Source organism: Lontra canadensis, unplaced genomic scaffold, assembly GCF_010015895.1.
Source record: "Lontra canadensis isolate GAN:19392208 unplaced genomic scaffold, GSC_riverotter_1.0 scaffold29, whole genome shotgun sequence".
NCBI lineage: Eukaryota > Metazoa > Chordata > Mammalia > Carnivora > Mustelidae > Lontra > Lontra canadensis.
This window is the reverse complement of record NW_022631023.1, coordinates 4,201,483-4,215,891: the sequence shown is the minus strand read 5'-3', so window position 1 is coordinate 4,215,891 and position 14,409 is coordinate 4,201,483. Positions and strand designations below refer to the sequence as shown.

The 14,409-nt window shown below is 48.0% G+C and overlaps 1 protein-coding gene across 1 annotated transcript in view; it reads left to right on the top strand.

The window, feature by feature from the left end:
* BACE2 (beta-secretase 2) overlaps nt 1-10,775 on the top strand; it is a 78,814-nt gene extending 68,039 nt beyond the window's left edge. Inside the window, exon 9 of the mRNA XM_032865304.1 lies at nt 10,219-10,775. Coding sequence (XP_032721195.1) covers nt 10,219-10,472 — 254 coding nt within the window. The 3' untranslated portion in view covers nt 10,473-10,775. The remainder of the gene's footprint in view (nt 1-10,218) is intronic.
* The last annotated feature ends 3,634 nt before the right edge of the window (nt 10,776-14,409 follow it).

Sequence of the window (14,409 nt, the reverse complement as noted above, 5' to 3'; positions counted from 1 at the left end):
CAAACTAAAAACAGCCCAAAGTGTATGGAAGGAGACTGGGTAAACAAATGATGACACAGCAATTTTCCTTACACTGGAAGATGTGCTTGAGGATCTCTTTCAAATTTCATTTCATTTTGCCCCAATTTTTGGATCATAGTTTAACTGTGTATGGAATTTTTTTAAGAATGTATTTATTTGTTTATTTATTTGTCGGAGAGTGTGAGCACACAAGCATAGGGGAGGGGCAGAGGCAGAGGGAGAAGCAGGCTACTTGCTAAGCAGGGACTCTGAATGTGGGACTTGATTCCAGGACCCCGGGATCCTGACCTGGCCAAAGGCAGACACTTAACTGACTGCTTAACGATTGAGGCCCCTCCCCGCTCCACCAGGCACCCCAAGCATTTGGAATCTTGATGGGTAATGTCACTTTGCCTTTCAAGGAGGCTGTCTTCTTATACCTGGTTGTACCAGGTCTCTAGCAACGTACACAATGGCCTGACTTCGCAGTCAGCATCACCAACAAGTTGTTGTCAACGCTTTGGGGAATTTTGCCAACCTGATAGGTGGGAACAATGATCTGTATAGTTTTAACTTCATTACTTTATATATGTGAGGTTGAGTTTATTTTCATGTGTCTAAGGATATTTTTTTTTTTCATTCTCTGCAAACTATGTGCTCATGGTATCTTCACCTTATTATTTTCTATTGGGTTTTTAGGGGTTTTTTTTTTTAAGATTTTATTTATTCATTTGATAGAGAGAGAAGGAGTGCACAAGTAGGCAGAGCAGCAGGCAGAGGGAGAGGGAGAAACAAGCTCCCCACTGAGCAGGGAGCCTGATGTAGGTCTCGACCCCAGGACTCTGGGATCATGACCTGAGCTGAAGGCAGAGGCTTAACTGACTGAGCCACCCAGGCGCCCCTTGGTTTTTAGTTTCTTATATTGATTTGTAGAACCTCCATGTAATGGAGTAATTAACCATTTAGAGAAAAAAACCTATAATTCATGTTTTATTTATACATTATTTAAAAATTTACTTTGCTGATCATGAATTTTATTGTGAAAGTGCTTTTATGTTTTTAAATATATCAGTCTTTTGTCTTAAGACTTTTAGGTTTGAAGTCACATTTTAAATGACCTTTACTGAAATTGTTTTGTGATTTGTGCAAGTACTTTGATGTTTGATTTACCATGATGTAGTCCGTATGGATAACTTTTTTTTCCCCCAAGATGACTACCCCGTTGTTCCTATAACATTTTTCAGATAATCCACATTTACTTCACTGATCTGAAATTCCACAGTTACAGTATACCAAATTCCAGTAAATATTTGGAAATATTTATCTTTGGATTTCCTGTTCAACTGATACATCCTACAGTGGTAGTTTCTGTCCATTATTCTTCTTTATTCAAAATTTCCCTGTTGTTCTTAATTTTATTTTCCCTTGTGGACTTTTAAATCAGCCTGTTAAAAAAAAATCTTGTTAGTATTTTTGTGAGGTTTTTAATCACTGTAAACTCAGCTCTTACATAATCTCAAGCATTGTGTGCTGCTTTCCTATCATTTATGGAAAGCTGATCTCTTTGTGTTTGGGGCTCTGGACTGTCCTCCCGGTGGTGGATTTTCTTCTCACTTGGTTTGCAACTTTTTGTCGTGAGCTTATCTTTAGTGGGAATGGTTTTTTTCCCCTTCCTTTGGAGAGAGTTCAGTGCACCTTGGGTTGTACAAATGTTGTTCTAAAGCAACTTTGCATTTGTTTCTGCGGAGTGTGAGGCAATGAGAACTTTTGGGATTTTTACAGCAAGCTGTGTAAATTTAGATGCCTGCCTTGCTTGAGGTGGGGGTTGGGAGACTGTTTCTCCCAGAAGAGTCTTTCTTGTGGTCCTTGCTCTCCACTCCTTCGACTTCAGGCAGAGTCAGGCTTCCTGGTTGGCAGAATTTTCCTGGTGCCCTCCGCCAGTGAACCGGGCTCTGTCACCCGTCTCTGTGGTACTGGGGTCAAGTCTTCTGCCCGCCCCCCTCCAGCCCCTCCCGCCCGTCCCTCCGTGGGCATTGGATCCCCAGTTCTAGGGCCTATTTCTAGGCTCATCTACATATTTAAAAATACAAGTTTATCATCTTTTCTATGTGTTACAGTAGGAGGAAATTCTACCTCGCTGCCAACTAGCACTTGGCGAAGCCCAGACCTTTGGGAACTTCCCTTTTCTCTTGGTATCTCTTATTTGCTTTTCATAATAATTGGTGTTTGTCAGACAACACTTAGCTAGAGGATTAGGCTTTTCTATAGGGGCTGGGACACAGTGGAAGGAGAGTAGTGAGTGGAAGCTCTTCGAAGGCTCTTCCCCGGGGAGCTGTCCTGAGTACACTGTGGCCCGCACCCTCCCCTCCTTTTCCAGCCAGGGTGTATGGGGATGTCGGTGGGCGGGAGGGTGATGGTTATTTTAGAAAAAGATGCACAGATGCTTCTCTTATGCTGCCCTGCATCTCCTTGCTTCACCCCCAACCCCTGCGAAGAGTCACTATTCCGGTCTCAGATCAGAGCCTGGTAAATAAGGTAGGTGGCCCCCTGGGTGCTGGGGCGCTCGCTGACCCGGAGCTGCGGGTAGAGTATGTCCTGTGCCAGGAGCAGGTGTTAGAGGCTGGAGCCCCTTCGGCTGCCTCCGTGCTGCCCCGGGCCAAGCATCCGCGAGCTGGGAAGATAATAGAGTGCGAAGAGTGACAGCTCTCTCTTAATGTATCCAAAGCTTCTGAAATACCACCCATCTCTTTTTATAGATCGAGACATTTAGCACCCAAGAGCTGTGTAGATTGAAGCTTTTACAACTTGAGACTCCTCGTGGATCGTGGCAGTCACTTCTCTGCGAATTTCCCTTGCTGCGGGTTCAAAGTAGATCATCTGGTACATATTTGTGTTTAAAAATAGGCAAGTTAGCTGCTAAGAACAGAGCTGCAGAGATAAGCCTCTGCCGTCTCCTTCGAATCCAGTCGAAAGAGGCAGCAGTCGGTGCCTGGGGGACTTGGTCGGGGAAGCGTCTGCCTCCTGCTCAGGTCATGATCCCTGGGGGCCTGGGATCGAGTCCCGCCTCAGGCTCCCTGCTCAGTGGGGAGACTGCTTCTCCCTCTCCCTCTGCTGCTCCCCTGCTTGTGCTCTCTCACTCTGTCGAAAAAATAAATAAAATCTTTAAAAAAAAAAAAAAAAAAGATGCCAAAGCCAGAGCCCCCAGAGACGTGGCTCATTAGTCCTCATTCCTCCCTTGATAGAAAAGAACACTGAGGACTCGGAGTGCTAAGTGGTTTCATGTGGTTGTGGAACAAAACGTCCCCGGACCCAGAACACTGGTCCCGTAGCCTCCAGAACACTCCCCCATGTGAACCACAGAACCACAGAACCACAGCGACTCAGAAGGCAGCTTAGACCCAAATTGTTGGTCTGGGGAGTTGGTTCACTTGATTTTGCATACCATGGCCGAGAAGACCCGACCAGGGTAATTTTTATAGCCGGCAAATTAATGTGTCTTCCTCGGGTGTTCAATATCTGCCTGGGTCTGATCTTCTGGGAGATAAGACAGAGACAACACAGTTAATTGTAACCCAAAACATTGATAAGAGATTTAAGTATATTAACAAGAGCTACTGAGGAAGCAGGGGACCTTACCCCAGCGCGGTGCTGACGGACCTTTGGCTGGCTTGGTGATCCATTCAACAAGACTGATGTCCTGTAGCAGCCCTTACCTTGCCCATTTTACAGATATGCAAACTGAGGGGCAAAGAAGTTAAGTCAGTTGGTCAAGATGACACAGCTTAGAAAGTGGGAGCGAGGACTTGAACCCCAGCAGCCTGAGCCCAGGGTCTGTGCTCTTAACCTGTGCGTAGGATGGCCTCATAAATAATTCCAGCATAAAAAATTAGAATCTATTAGTAGGATGTGTAAATAAGTGTACAGATTATCCAGTGAACGCATTCCTAGAAAATAGCCTCTAGGAGTTATTTTTTTTTTAAGATTTTATTTATTTGACGGAAACACAGGGAGAGAAGGAAAACAAGCAGGGGGAGTGGGAAACGGAGAAGCAGGCTTCCCGCTGAGAAGGGAGCCTCATGGGGGTTTCGATCCCAGGACCCTGGGATCATGACCCGAGCCGAAGACAGACACTTAAGGACTGAGCCACCCCAGTGCCCCCCCTTTTATTTTAAACAGTTTCATTGAGATATAATTGGTATAGAGTGGACAGTCTGTGTTACTGGGGGACCAGGTTGTTGAGTTTTTATGTATGAATGGGACTCAGAAAAGCTCCGGGTCCCCTTGGGTGACTTTGCCCACAGCACAGACCCTCCCTCTGTTCCTGACTTCTAACTGGATTCCACTGCGGTCAGAGAACAGAGGATCAGCTGAATTCTTCTAAATTTCTCGCTGTTTGTTCTTATGGCCCAGAATGTGGTCTATATTGGTCAGTATCCTCCTGAAAACAATGTATGTTGGGTGGTGTGGGCGGGGCGTTCTGCTCTTGGCGGTGAGGTCATGCTGGTGGGGGCACTGTTCCAGTGGGCTCTGCCCTCGCCTCACTCCTGACCACTAGCTCGCACAGAGAATGGGGCTGCTGAAGTCTCTGTCTTTGTGGGTTTTCATAAACTGCCGAGGCTTCATCCTGCTTGTTTCTTCCTTCTCAGAACTCTTACGAGGTGCACAAATGTTCAATGTTGTCTGTCCTGTGTTCACGTTGAGCCTTTCGGTTATGCAATGCTGTCACCACCCCGGTAATCCTGTTTGCTGTAACGCCTGATGCTAATGTCACTGCTCCGTATTTCTTCCTTTTTTTTTTAAATCAAAGTACAGTTGTTTTTTTTAAGATTTTATGTATATATTTTGAGAGAGAGAGCATGAATGAGGGGGAGAGGCCGACGGAGAGGGAGAAGCAGGCTCCCCACTGAGCAGGGAGCCCCACATGGGGCTCCATCCCATGACCTCAGGATCCTGACCTGAGCTGAAGGCAGATTCCCAACCAACTGAGCCACCAGGCTCGTCTCTCTGCGTTACTTTTGATTAGCGTTAGCTCAACACCTCTTTTTCCAACCTGTGACTTTTAAGGAATCTGAGTATTTACATTTTAAGGGGGCTTCCTGTGGGGAGCAAACAGTAGGGTCTTACTTTTTATCTTAATTCGACCATCTCTGCTTGGGTGTTTAGACCAGAGATTGGCAGATAACAGCCTGCAGGCCAAATCTGGCCTGTCTTTTCTTTTCTTTTTTTTTTTTTTTTTTTTTTTGGGGGGTATGGCCTGTAAAAATGGTTTTACATTTTTAAAGGGGTGTGAAAAAATCCGAAAAGAATGTGACAAAAATCCTCCATGGCCCACAAAGCCTTAACACGTTACTTTCTGATCCTTTTCCAGAAAAAGTTTGCTGACACCCGCCCCCCCCCCCCCCCCGCCATGTGGATTCTGTTTAATGTGATGATTGCTAAGATGGTCCTTCCTCCTATCGTGTGGCCCCATGTTTTCTCTTTGTCTCTTGTCCCCATTTTCTGCCTTCTTTTGGATTATTTTTATTTTTTCTTTATCTCGGCAAGAGCTCTGTGTCCACGTGGCGGTTGCTGGGGGATTTGTAGTGTGCACCTTTGAGGGACGCTCTCTGCCACTGACCACAGTAGGAGAAGTTCTGGGGCCCATGTGCTCCTTTCTGTCACCCCTCGCGATCTTGCTGGCATGTATGTAACTTACACACGTGTTCTAAACCACCCGTGACACCAGTGTCATTTTTGCCTTAAACCAGTTATCTTCCTAAGTATTTAAAATGAAAAGTACAGATGTGATCATTGCCCAGGTAGACGCCACGTCTGATGCGCACCTCTCCTTTGTGTGGGTCCCAATTTCCGTCGACAGCACTGATCTGATTGAAGGTCAACTGTTCGTGTAATTTTAGTGCAAGTGGACTGTGATGATTTCTTTCTTTTTTCAGCTTCATTAAGGTCTAATTGACACATAAAAGCTACATATATTTAAGGTATGTACGTGAAGTTTTTTTTTAACTACATATAAAAATATGTAGGTTAAGTTTTTTATTTAAGTATGAGGTTTTACTATATGTGAGTATGGTAAAATAATGACCGCCAGCTGATATCCATCAGCTTACATGGGTACCACTGTCTTTTTATTCCCTTCCCTTCTTCCTTTCGCCTTCCTCCTCCCTCTCCTCTCCTCTCCTCCTCTCTCCCTCTCTTCCGATCTACCCCCACTGTTCTACTCTCTGCTGCTGAGTTTGGACTATCTGAGATTCTGCGTACGAGTGAGACCCTGCAGAGTTTGTCTTTCTCCGTCTGGCTTATTTCACTTGGCGCCGTGTCCTTCAGGTTTGTCCATGTCCATCGCACATGGTGGGATGTCCTTCTCTAAGGCTGGATAATACTCTAGTGTGTGTGGCTCTTCCTGGGAGGAATTCCTCCAGCTTGTGTATATCTGAAAACATCCCGATCTTCACCCTGAAGGACACTCTTGCTTGGTACAGGATGCTGAATTGACCAGGTTTTCCTTTCCCGCACTCTGCAGCTAATTTCTGAGATGAAATTAGCTGTCATTCTTTTCATTCCTTCGTACAGAATATTTCGTTTTGCTTTTATCCTCTGTGCTTTCATGACTCTCTCATTATCACTGGTTTTCAGCGGCTCACTGGTGTAAGCTACTTCATCATTCTTAGGCTTGGGGATCTTTGAGCCTCTGGGATCTGTGAGCTCACTGTTGCCCTCAAGTTTGGGAAGGATTTGGTGATTATTTTTTCCGGTGCTTTGTGCCTTCTGTCCCTCCTCTCGGGAGGCCCCTGACTGCATGGATACCGCGTTTCCTTCACGTGGTCCCACAGTTTACTGACATTCTCCCTTTATGTTTTCAGGATTTTGTTCTATGTTTCCTGGATAGTTTCTGCTATGTTTGCAAGTTCACTAGTTTGTTTTTTTTTTTCCCCTGCAGATATATATTCTATTAATACCATGCAGTGTATTTCTTGTCTCACATCCGGTAGTTTTTATCTCTAGAAATTTAAATTAGGTCTTGATTATAGCTCCTGTGTCCCTGCTTCTCACGTCTGATGTTCCCTCCGGCGTCCCAAGTGGAATGCAGTCACAGTAACTGTTACTTCATAGCGGGTCTACTAATACTGCCATCTGTGTCATTTCTCGCCAAGCTGCAAATGATCGATTTTCCCCCCCTTGCCATGCGTGAATTGTGTTTTTCTACTTCTGTGTGAGTTACAAATTGTGTTTTCCTGCTTCTTTGCATACTTGGGCATTTTTCTGTTTGATGCCAGACACTGTGAACTTCACCTTGCCGGGTGCTTGGGACATTACGATTTATAAGAAATATGTATTTGGTATTTGTCTCCATTTCTGGCACCCAGCTCCTGGAATTTCCTAAGCGATAAGATGTCTTTTATTATGTTAATAAGGACTTTGGAAAGCCTCCAAGGGTGGGGCTGGCCCATGACTCCTGGGGGGAATTTTCATTCCGCCCGGACCTGGGGGAAGGAGAGTGGCTGGAGGTTGAAGCAGTCTCCATCTGTCTTCATCTGTCATGTCTGTGCAATGACACCAGCATAAAAACCCAAAAGGAGAGGGTTTGGAGCGCTTCCAGGCTGGTGAACGCGGAGGACCCTGGAGGGCACGGAAGCGCCCCCTCTTTCCCAGACCTCGCCCTGGGCATCTCTTCATCTGGCTGTTCCTGAGTTACGGGCTTTTGTCATAAATCAGTAATCTAGTCAGTTCTCTGGGTTCCCTGAGCCGCTCCTGCAAATTCGTCAGGCTCAAGATCAGGGAGTGGCCGGAACCTCTGATGAAAGTTTAGATACAAGCGAGGTTTGGTGGGGTGAGGTCCAGAGCCGATGACCAGAAAGAATTCTTGAGATGACATCTTTGGTGCAAAACGGTGGTTCAGAAGCACAGGTGACAACACCCTGGGCTCTTCACTCTCATCGGAAGTAGTGGGGGCGGGGCAGGCGGGTGGGACTTCACCTGTGGGATCTTCAGGAGTGAGTTGAACTCCTGCACACCCTGCTGGTGTGGGATCTTCAGGATCTGTTTCAGGAGTGAGTTGAACTCCTGCACACCCTGCTGGTGTGGGAGGATCCCCTGTTGGTAATTTAACCCCCAGCACGTTGAAATTGGGTCCAGGTAGCCAAAAGGTGCTGAACCCTTTCGTCTTCTTGCTGGTGCTCCTGAGCTGTGTCCTGGGGTGCCTTTAGGTTACGAATCTTGCCTGCCTTGCTCAGAAGCTTTAGATGAGATCAGAGCAGTGTGCCATGTGCGGGTCCTCGTCCCCGGCCCCACCGGGTGGAGGAGAGACCCTTAAGACTCTAACGGATGCCCTGTGAATTCCTGCTTGGGTGTTTTTGTTTTTGTTTTTTCTTTTTTCCACTTGGGGAAGCAGAGTAAACAGGAAGCAGTTGGCCGTGGGTACTGTTCTCAGCCCGGGAGCTCTGAGCTCTTTCTTTCTAATCTTTCCCAGTGGTCCTTTGACCAGCCTCTGTTCGTGTGTGGTCAGCACTCAGCCTTGCCCTTGGGATGCATGGCATTTCTGCCCTATATTGTGCCTTCGAACTCCAGGAGCCCCCAGCCCTGCTCCCTAGCCCTGCCTCTCAGCCCAATCTCCCAGCCTTGCCCCCCAGGCCTAGCCCTACCCTCCAGCCCTACCCTATCTCCCAGCCTTGTCCTCCATAGCCCTGACCCCTAGCCCTGTCTCCAGCCTTGCCCCCCCAGCCCTAGTCCTAGCCCCAGCCCTGTCCCAGCCTTAGCCCTGCCCCCCAACCCTGCCCTCCCAGCCTTGCCTGTCCCTCCGGCCCAGGAGGCTGCCCACCTCTGCCCATGTCCCCCTCCCTGTGCCAAACCCAGAAATGTTCTCAAGGCAACTGTGGGCTCCCTTCATCTGTCCTCCCCTCTCGCAGGACTTTGTGCTCCTTGCTCCGTTGGCAGGATCTTCAGAGACTTTGTTTCTTCGTGTGTTTTGCCCAGTATTTTAGTTGTCTCGGGTCGGGGGTGAATCTGGCCGCTCTTCCGCCATCTGGTCTGGAAGAAGAAATGGTTTCCAGTGAAGCTCTTGGCCTGTTGCTTGGCGGTTTCAGGGTCTTTGCACCGAGCATGCCTCCCCCGCATTAGTGTATGCCTTAAAGCTTCTCTATCCACAGAGCAGGTGAGTCTCTAACAAGACAGATGACCTACTGTGGAAGGGCGTTTGCCACTTCAGGTTCTACCATGTAGAGGATCCCTGCAAATCAGGAGAAAAAGAAATTGTAATAGACATTATATAAATGGCCAATGAGTGTGTGTTTTAAGTGGCGGCTTTGGCCCTGGGCATCTGGGCTCCCGATGGACACAAGACCATCCTCCCCCGTCCCTGGGTGCAGGCAGGCCCTGGTGCATTGCTGGACTCGTCCAGCTCATGCAGAAGAGCCCCGAATCCATGCAAACAGAATCCACGTTAGCAAGAAAATGTTCTCACCCAATCTGTGTCTTCCCCTCATTTTAACCCATTCTGTTAAGACCATTGTTCCATTATTATTTTGACTCTTTCTTTCTTCAGTAAAAAAAAAAAAAAGAAAGAAAGAAAGAAAGAAAAAGGGTGTTATTTGGCAGGCGTTAGGGTCTTGAGGCTTTAGTGACAGAGATAGGAAATGTGTAGCAACATTGCTTTTTCATGCCTAAATGTTCATTATGGTGATTAAACATGGGTGAGGCAGGGAACAATGCTTTCTTCTTTTTGCAAGTGAAACATAAAATGCCAGGTAGTCTGTACTTCTGAGAAGAGCAGATACGTCTGATGGAGAGAAATGAAGACTGGTAGTCCCCAAACCTGCCTTAAGAAATCCTCTCACATCCTTCCCTGAGAACGCTGTTACCCCAGGGCCCGCGAGCACCGGTCGTCCTGCGAATTGTAGCTGTGTGTCCCTTTGATCCCGGGTGGCCAGGGAACGTACCCCTCCTGATTCCGCGTTCTCCCTGCACTGTCAGTGGGACGCGGAACCAGCGAGGGGCTGGGGAAGAGTCTCCTGGTCTGGTCGGGTAGTCCCGGAGCCCCTTCAGAGTGTGGTCAGACTGAAAGGACGATCGTCACCAGAGCGCGTGAAGTCAGGTTGACGATGGCGGGGATATCCCGGGATTCGTGCCGCACGTTTCCTAACGCAAGCGCTTCTCTCTTTTGCCAAAGGGTGCAGACGGACTGCTCACCTCATAGCTGTGGTTCTCCCCTTTCTGTCTCCTCAGAAATTGCAGGTGCTCCGCTGTCTGAAATCTCTGGGCCTTTCTCGACAGACGACATAGCCAGCAACTGCGTCCCTGCCCTGCCTCTGAATGAGCCCATCCTGTGGATCGTGTCCTACGCGCTCATGAGCGTGTGTGGAATCATCCTTCTCACCCTCATCGTCCTGCTGCTCCTTCCCTTTCGGTGTCGGCACCTGCCCCGCGACCCCGAGGTGGTCAATGACGAGTCCTCGCTCGTCCGGCATCGCTGGAAATGAAGAGCGAGCGGAAACCGAGCTCGAGCGACCTTGAACTCTCGGCGAAGAGAATTCCGTTACCCGTGGAGCAGGCAAGGTCATGAGGCAGGTGTCTTCCTGGTCCACTAGTCTCAAATCTGTTCTGCTCCCAGATGCCTTCCAGAGTCACTGTATTCTGATTCTTGATCTTAAAGCTTCCTTCTCCCTCACTTCCAAGAAAAATTATAATAAAAACCACCTCATTCTAAACCAAAACAGAGTGAATTGGGCTTCAGGCTTTATGGGACTAGTTATGCCAGACTGTCTAGGTGTGCCACCAAAAAAAAAAAAAAGAGGGGGCAAGCTTTTGGCTAGTTCTCCTCTTCCTCCGTCTCCGGAGCTGTGAGTTCTCATGGTTCGTAACTGCTCTTAGCTGATGGGAAGCTTTTCATACTAATCACATTTAAGGGTATTTTGCACCTGGGTCCAAGAGTACAAGAGGTTTGCAACATGGTGGCAAGAGAACCAGCCCGGGGCCTGACGATCTCACCATCCTGCCTGCTTCTGACCCGGAAACAGAGCCCTTGTCTGAGCCTCTCTGTGCTCTGAGTGAGAGCCAGAACCTTCTCGGAGGGGAACATCACTCAGCGGTCTTCACCAGCCTCTTCTGAAGAGGAAAGCCTTTGTCCATCGTGGTAGAGTGGGAAGGAAACCTACGCTCTTGTACTCAGTGCTTCTGTAGTCCTGTTGGTATAAAGATAAAAAGCTACCTCTGTAGGGGCTCTGTGCCCAGCTGTGGCTATGGGCAGCCTGGTTCCAGCTGTTGCCCTTGCTGCAAAGAATCCTCCTTCCAACAGGCGAGGGTAACAGGTGCTGTCCTGTGGCCAGGTGGGCCGTTATTTCACACGCTTACTCTTCCTTAAAATTAACAGAAGGTGTTCTGGTGAGAAAAGCAGATCCCACATCACTAGCCTAGTTGTTTGTGTTTCCAAATCTCTGGCTGAAGGGAAAGCAGGAAATGGCTCAGTGCCCATCCTGACCAACTCTCGGGGGAAGGAAGACACCAAATGAGCAGAGAACTTGAAGGAACTTCTCCCATGCTTTCAGGTCCTGTGTTTGCCTTTGCAGAAAGCCGTAGACTCCAGCACAGACGCCTGAGCACATCTGTGGAGCCGTTGACCCACACGCCTCCTCCCTGTGGCGTGTTCAGTCTTTGGTGATGAGGTGGGTATGCGGTACTCTCCTTCTGTGAGGTACCTCCCTCTTACTACCGTTTATTTGATCAATTAATTTCATCGCCCAAAAAGAAGCAGAAGCCTTATTAACTCGATGCAGATATAATTAGAAGACGGGTTCAAAGGCAATATCCCGTCTCTCGTTTGTATGCCAAGTTCAATGTTCGCTTTGCATCTCTGTTGGGATGGGCTGGATCTATGACAGAACCCTACTGAAAGGGCTAACTGGAGTGTCTCCTCTGGCTGGATCATCATTTATGTCCAAGACAGCCTGCACGTTGGTATTTCAGCCATCAGCTCTGCTCACTGGACCGGGGCACGTCCATACTGGGGAATATGTGACTGGAGAACTGTGGGGTCACTCACACGTGCCATGGTGTCCTGGTGGACGCTCCAGCAGCAGCAGGTTTGAATTGTATCTTAGAAGCTGAGCCTTCCGGGCCCTCTTCAAGAAACCGTCTGAGTGTGGCATGTATGAGTCCCTCTGGACGTGGGGTCACAGGCGGGGGTGCCCTTACCAGGTACTCCTTATCGTGTCTGGTCTCGGCTAGGTGAATGGTAGTAACTCCAAAGTACAGGTCAGTGTTAGACATCACTGGAAGTCTAATTCTCTCGTCCCATGGGCTTTTTCATTGGTTCCCGTTTTATGGTCCACTTTGCACAGAAGGGAAGGCCATCCTTCACGGAGCAGACCTTCCCCGTGCTCTGAAAATCCAGACCCGTGAAAGAAAAGGAGGGAGTTCCAGAGATCACACCGTTCCTTTGGCTACTTATTCCCTCATACAGGCATCTTCTCCAGTTTCCCGCGTTCGGTTTCTGAGCTGGGAACCTTTCTGTTGGCATAGATCAGCAGGTGCTGTTCCCAGAGTACAGGTTAAGGGCACGGCCAATTTCAAGCTCCAGTCTTTGAAAGAAGTATGCTCTAATGCTCTGCATTTCCTCTCCCAGTTCTCCACCTTTTCATCTCAGATGTCACTGGATGTGACATTCTAATGGAAAAGCTTAAATTACAAAAGCATAACTTAGCAACAGGAATCAGACAACTGAACGGGAGACATTTTCCTGGCATGCCCTGCTGTCGAAAATTGGACTTGGAGTCAAAACCCCGGTTGGTGACACCCACGTCCTCGAGTTCCGTAAATTGATACTGAGCTTGGAGAACCTTCAAGGAGGCTTGCTTTGAGCGGGAAAGGAAGTAACAACCGTCTGAGGGGGTCATTTTCACCTTGCAGCCTTGGAAAAGGCTGGACGATGGTCCTTTCCTGAAAGGTGCTCTCAGCATTTTGCTGTTGTCAGATGCTGTCAACTCTCCCGTAAGAAGTAGATGCTTCTTCCTGAAAAATGTTTTTTTACTAGGGTGATACTTTGTATCCTTGATAAGTTATTTGGAAGCCCCAAACGAAATCCTGTCTTTAGCAGCTGGAACTATGGATACTAGCAAGAAACAAGATGATGACTGCGTCTGATTTTTCTCCCCCCGCCCCCCAACCCCGGGGGTTTTAAAACATACCACCGTGATTGGTGCCAGATTGTCTGGCGTCTCCCGTAGAATCTGCTGTATTTCTTCTGAACCAAAAAAATAAGTACCTGGCATTAAACATTCTTGGCATGTCACTTCTGGGAATGTTTGCCGGAACGCGGTCCACTCCCGAACGTTTGGAAGGATTTTACCTGACTCATTCGGAGATGCAAAGGTTTTGGGTTGGGGATCCCTTGGGGTCAGTTATAATTCAAAATTAGGAAACTAATCCCCAGCAAGGCAGCATTAACAGCTCCTCAGAGCTTTGGGGACTACAAGCAGGCCTGATTTAGGGATCGCATTATCTTATTGAAGAAGTGAGAGAAGATTGTCATAATTTAATAGGTTCCTGTGCAAATGAAAATTTGCCATATTCCTCTTACCAGGCCCCTGCATGGTGGATTGCCAAGCGTGGTTCAGTTCTAAATTCTGGCCTAGGGCCACGTGAGTCACGGGGAATAAATCACTTTCCCCAAAAGCCTCATCCAACAATGATCGAGTTTCCCCCACTTTTCCTTATGAGCAGGAACCAGATCCTTGGGTGGGCTCCCGGAGTGCCTTTGTCCTGCTCAGACTGATCAGAACGGATCACGGAACCGTTCAGACAAAACGCTTGCCGCCGATGTTTTTTCTATTTTAGGAGAAACTACTAAACATCGTAAAATGTAACATTCAGGAGATGCTAGATTTTTAGTACCAAGGAAACTCCACAACGGCAGCAGCTGTCGCGGACACTTCTGGTGGGTTTTAAGAATTTCAGATTTGGACTTAATGGCACTTTACCAATTAAATGGCCACAGGAAAAATACATTTTGAGAGTGGGGAAGGAATGAAGACACATAAAGTATGCTGTCAAAGAAAGCGAAGAAGTGGCTTTTATTCATCCCAGGAACCCTCAGGTTTACCCATGAAGTGGCAGCGTCGGCTGGAGATGTGAGGTGATCCACACAGCCACGAGTCCCATGCTTCCGGAGTGTTCGAGCTGGAGTCATGTGTCTGATGTCAACATGGGCCAAGGGAGAATGTGGCCCCTTACACTTGGCCCCAGCCAGGTGAAGACTAGTTCATTCGAGGAATAGGAAAGGGGATGGTTGGGACCTGGAAGGTTCTAGAATGGGGGAAGGGAGGTGGGGTAGGAAGTTGTATCCCTTGGTCAGCAGATGACTTCAATGGGCTGGGTAAACTGAGGACATCGCAGGAGGTTCTGGGCTACCCATGTCCACCC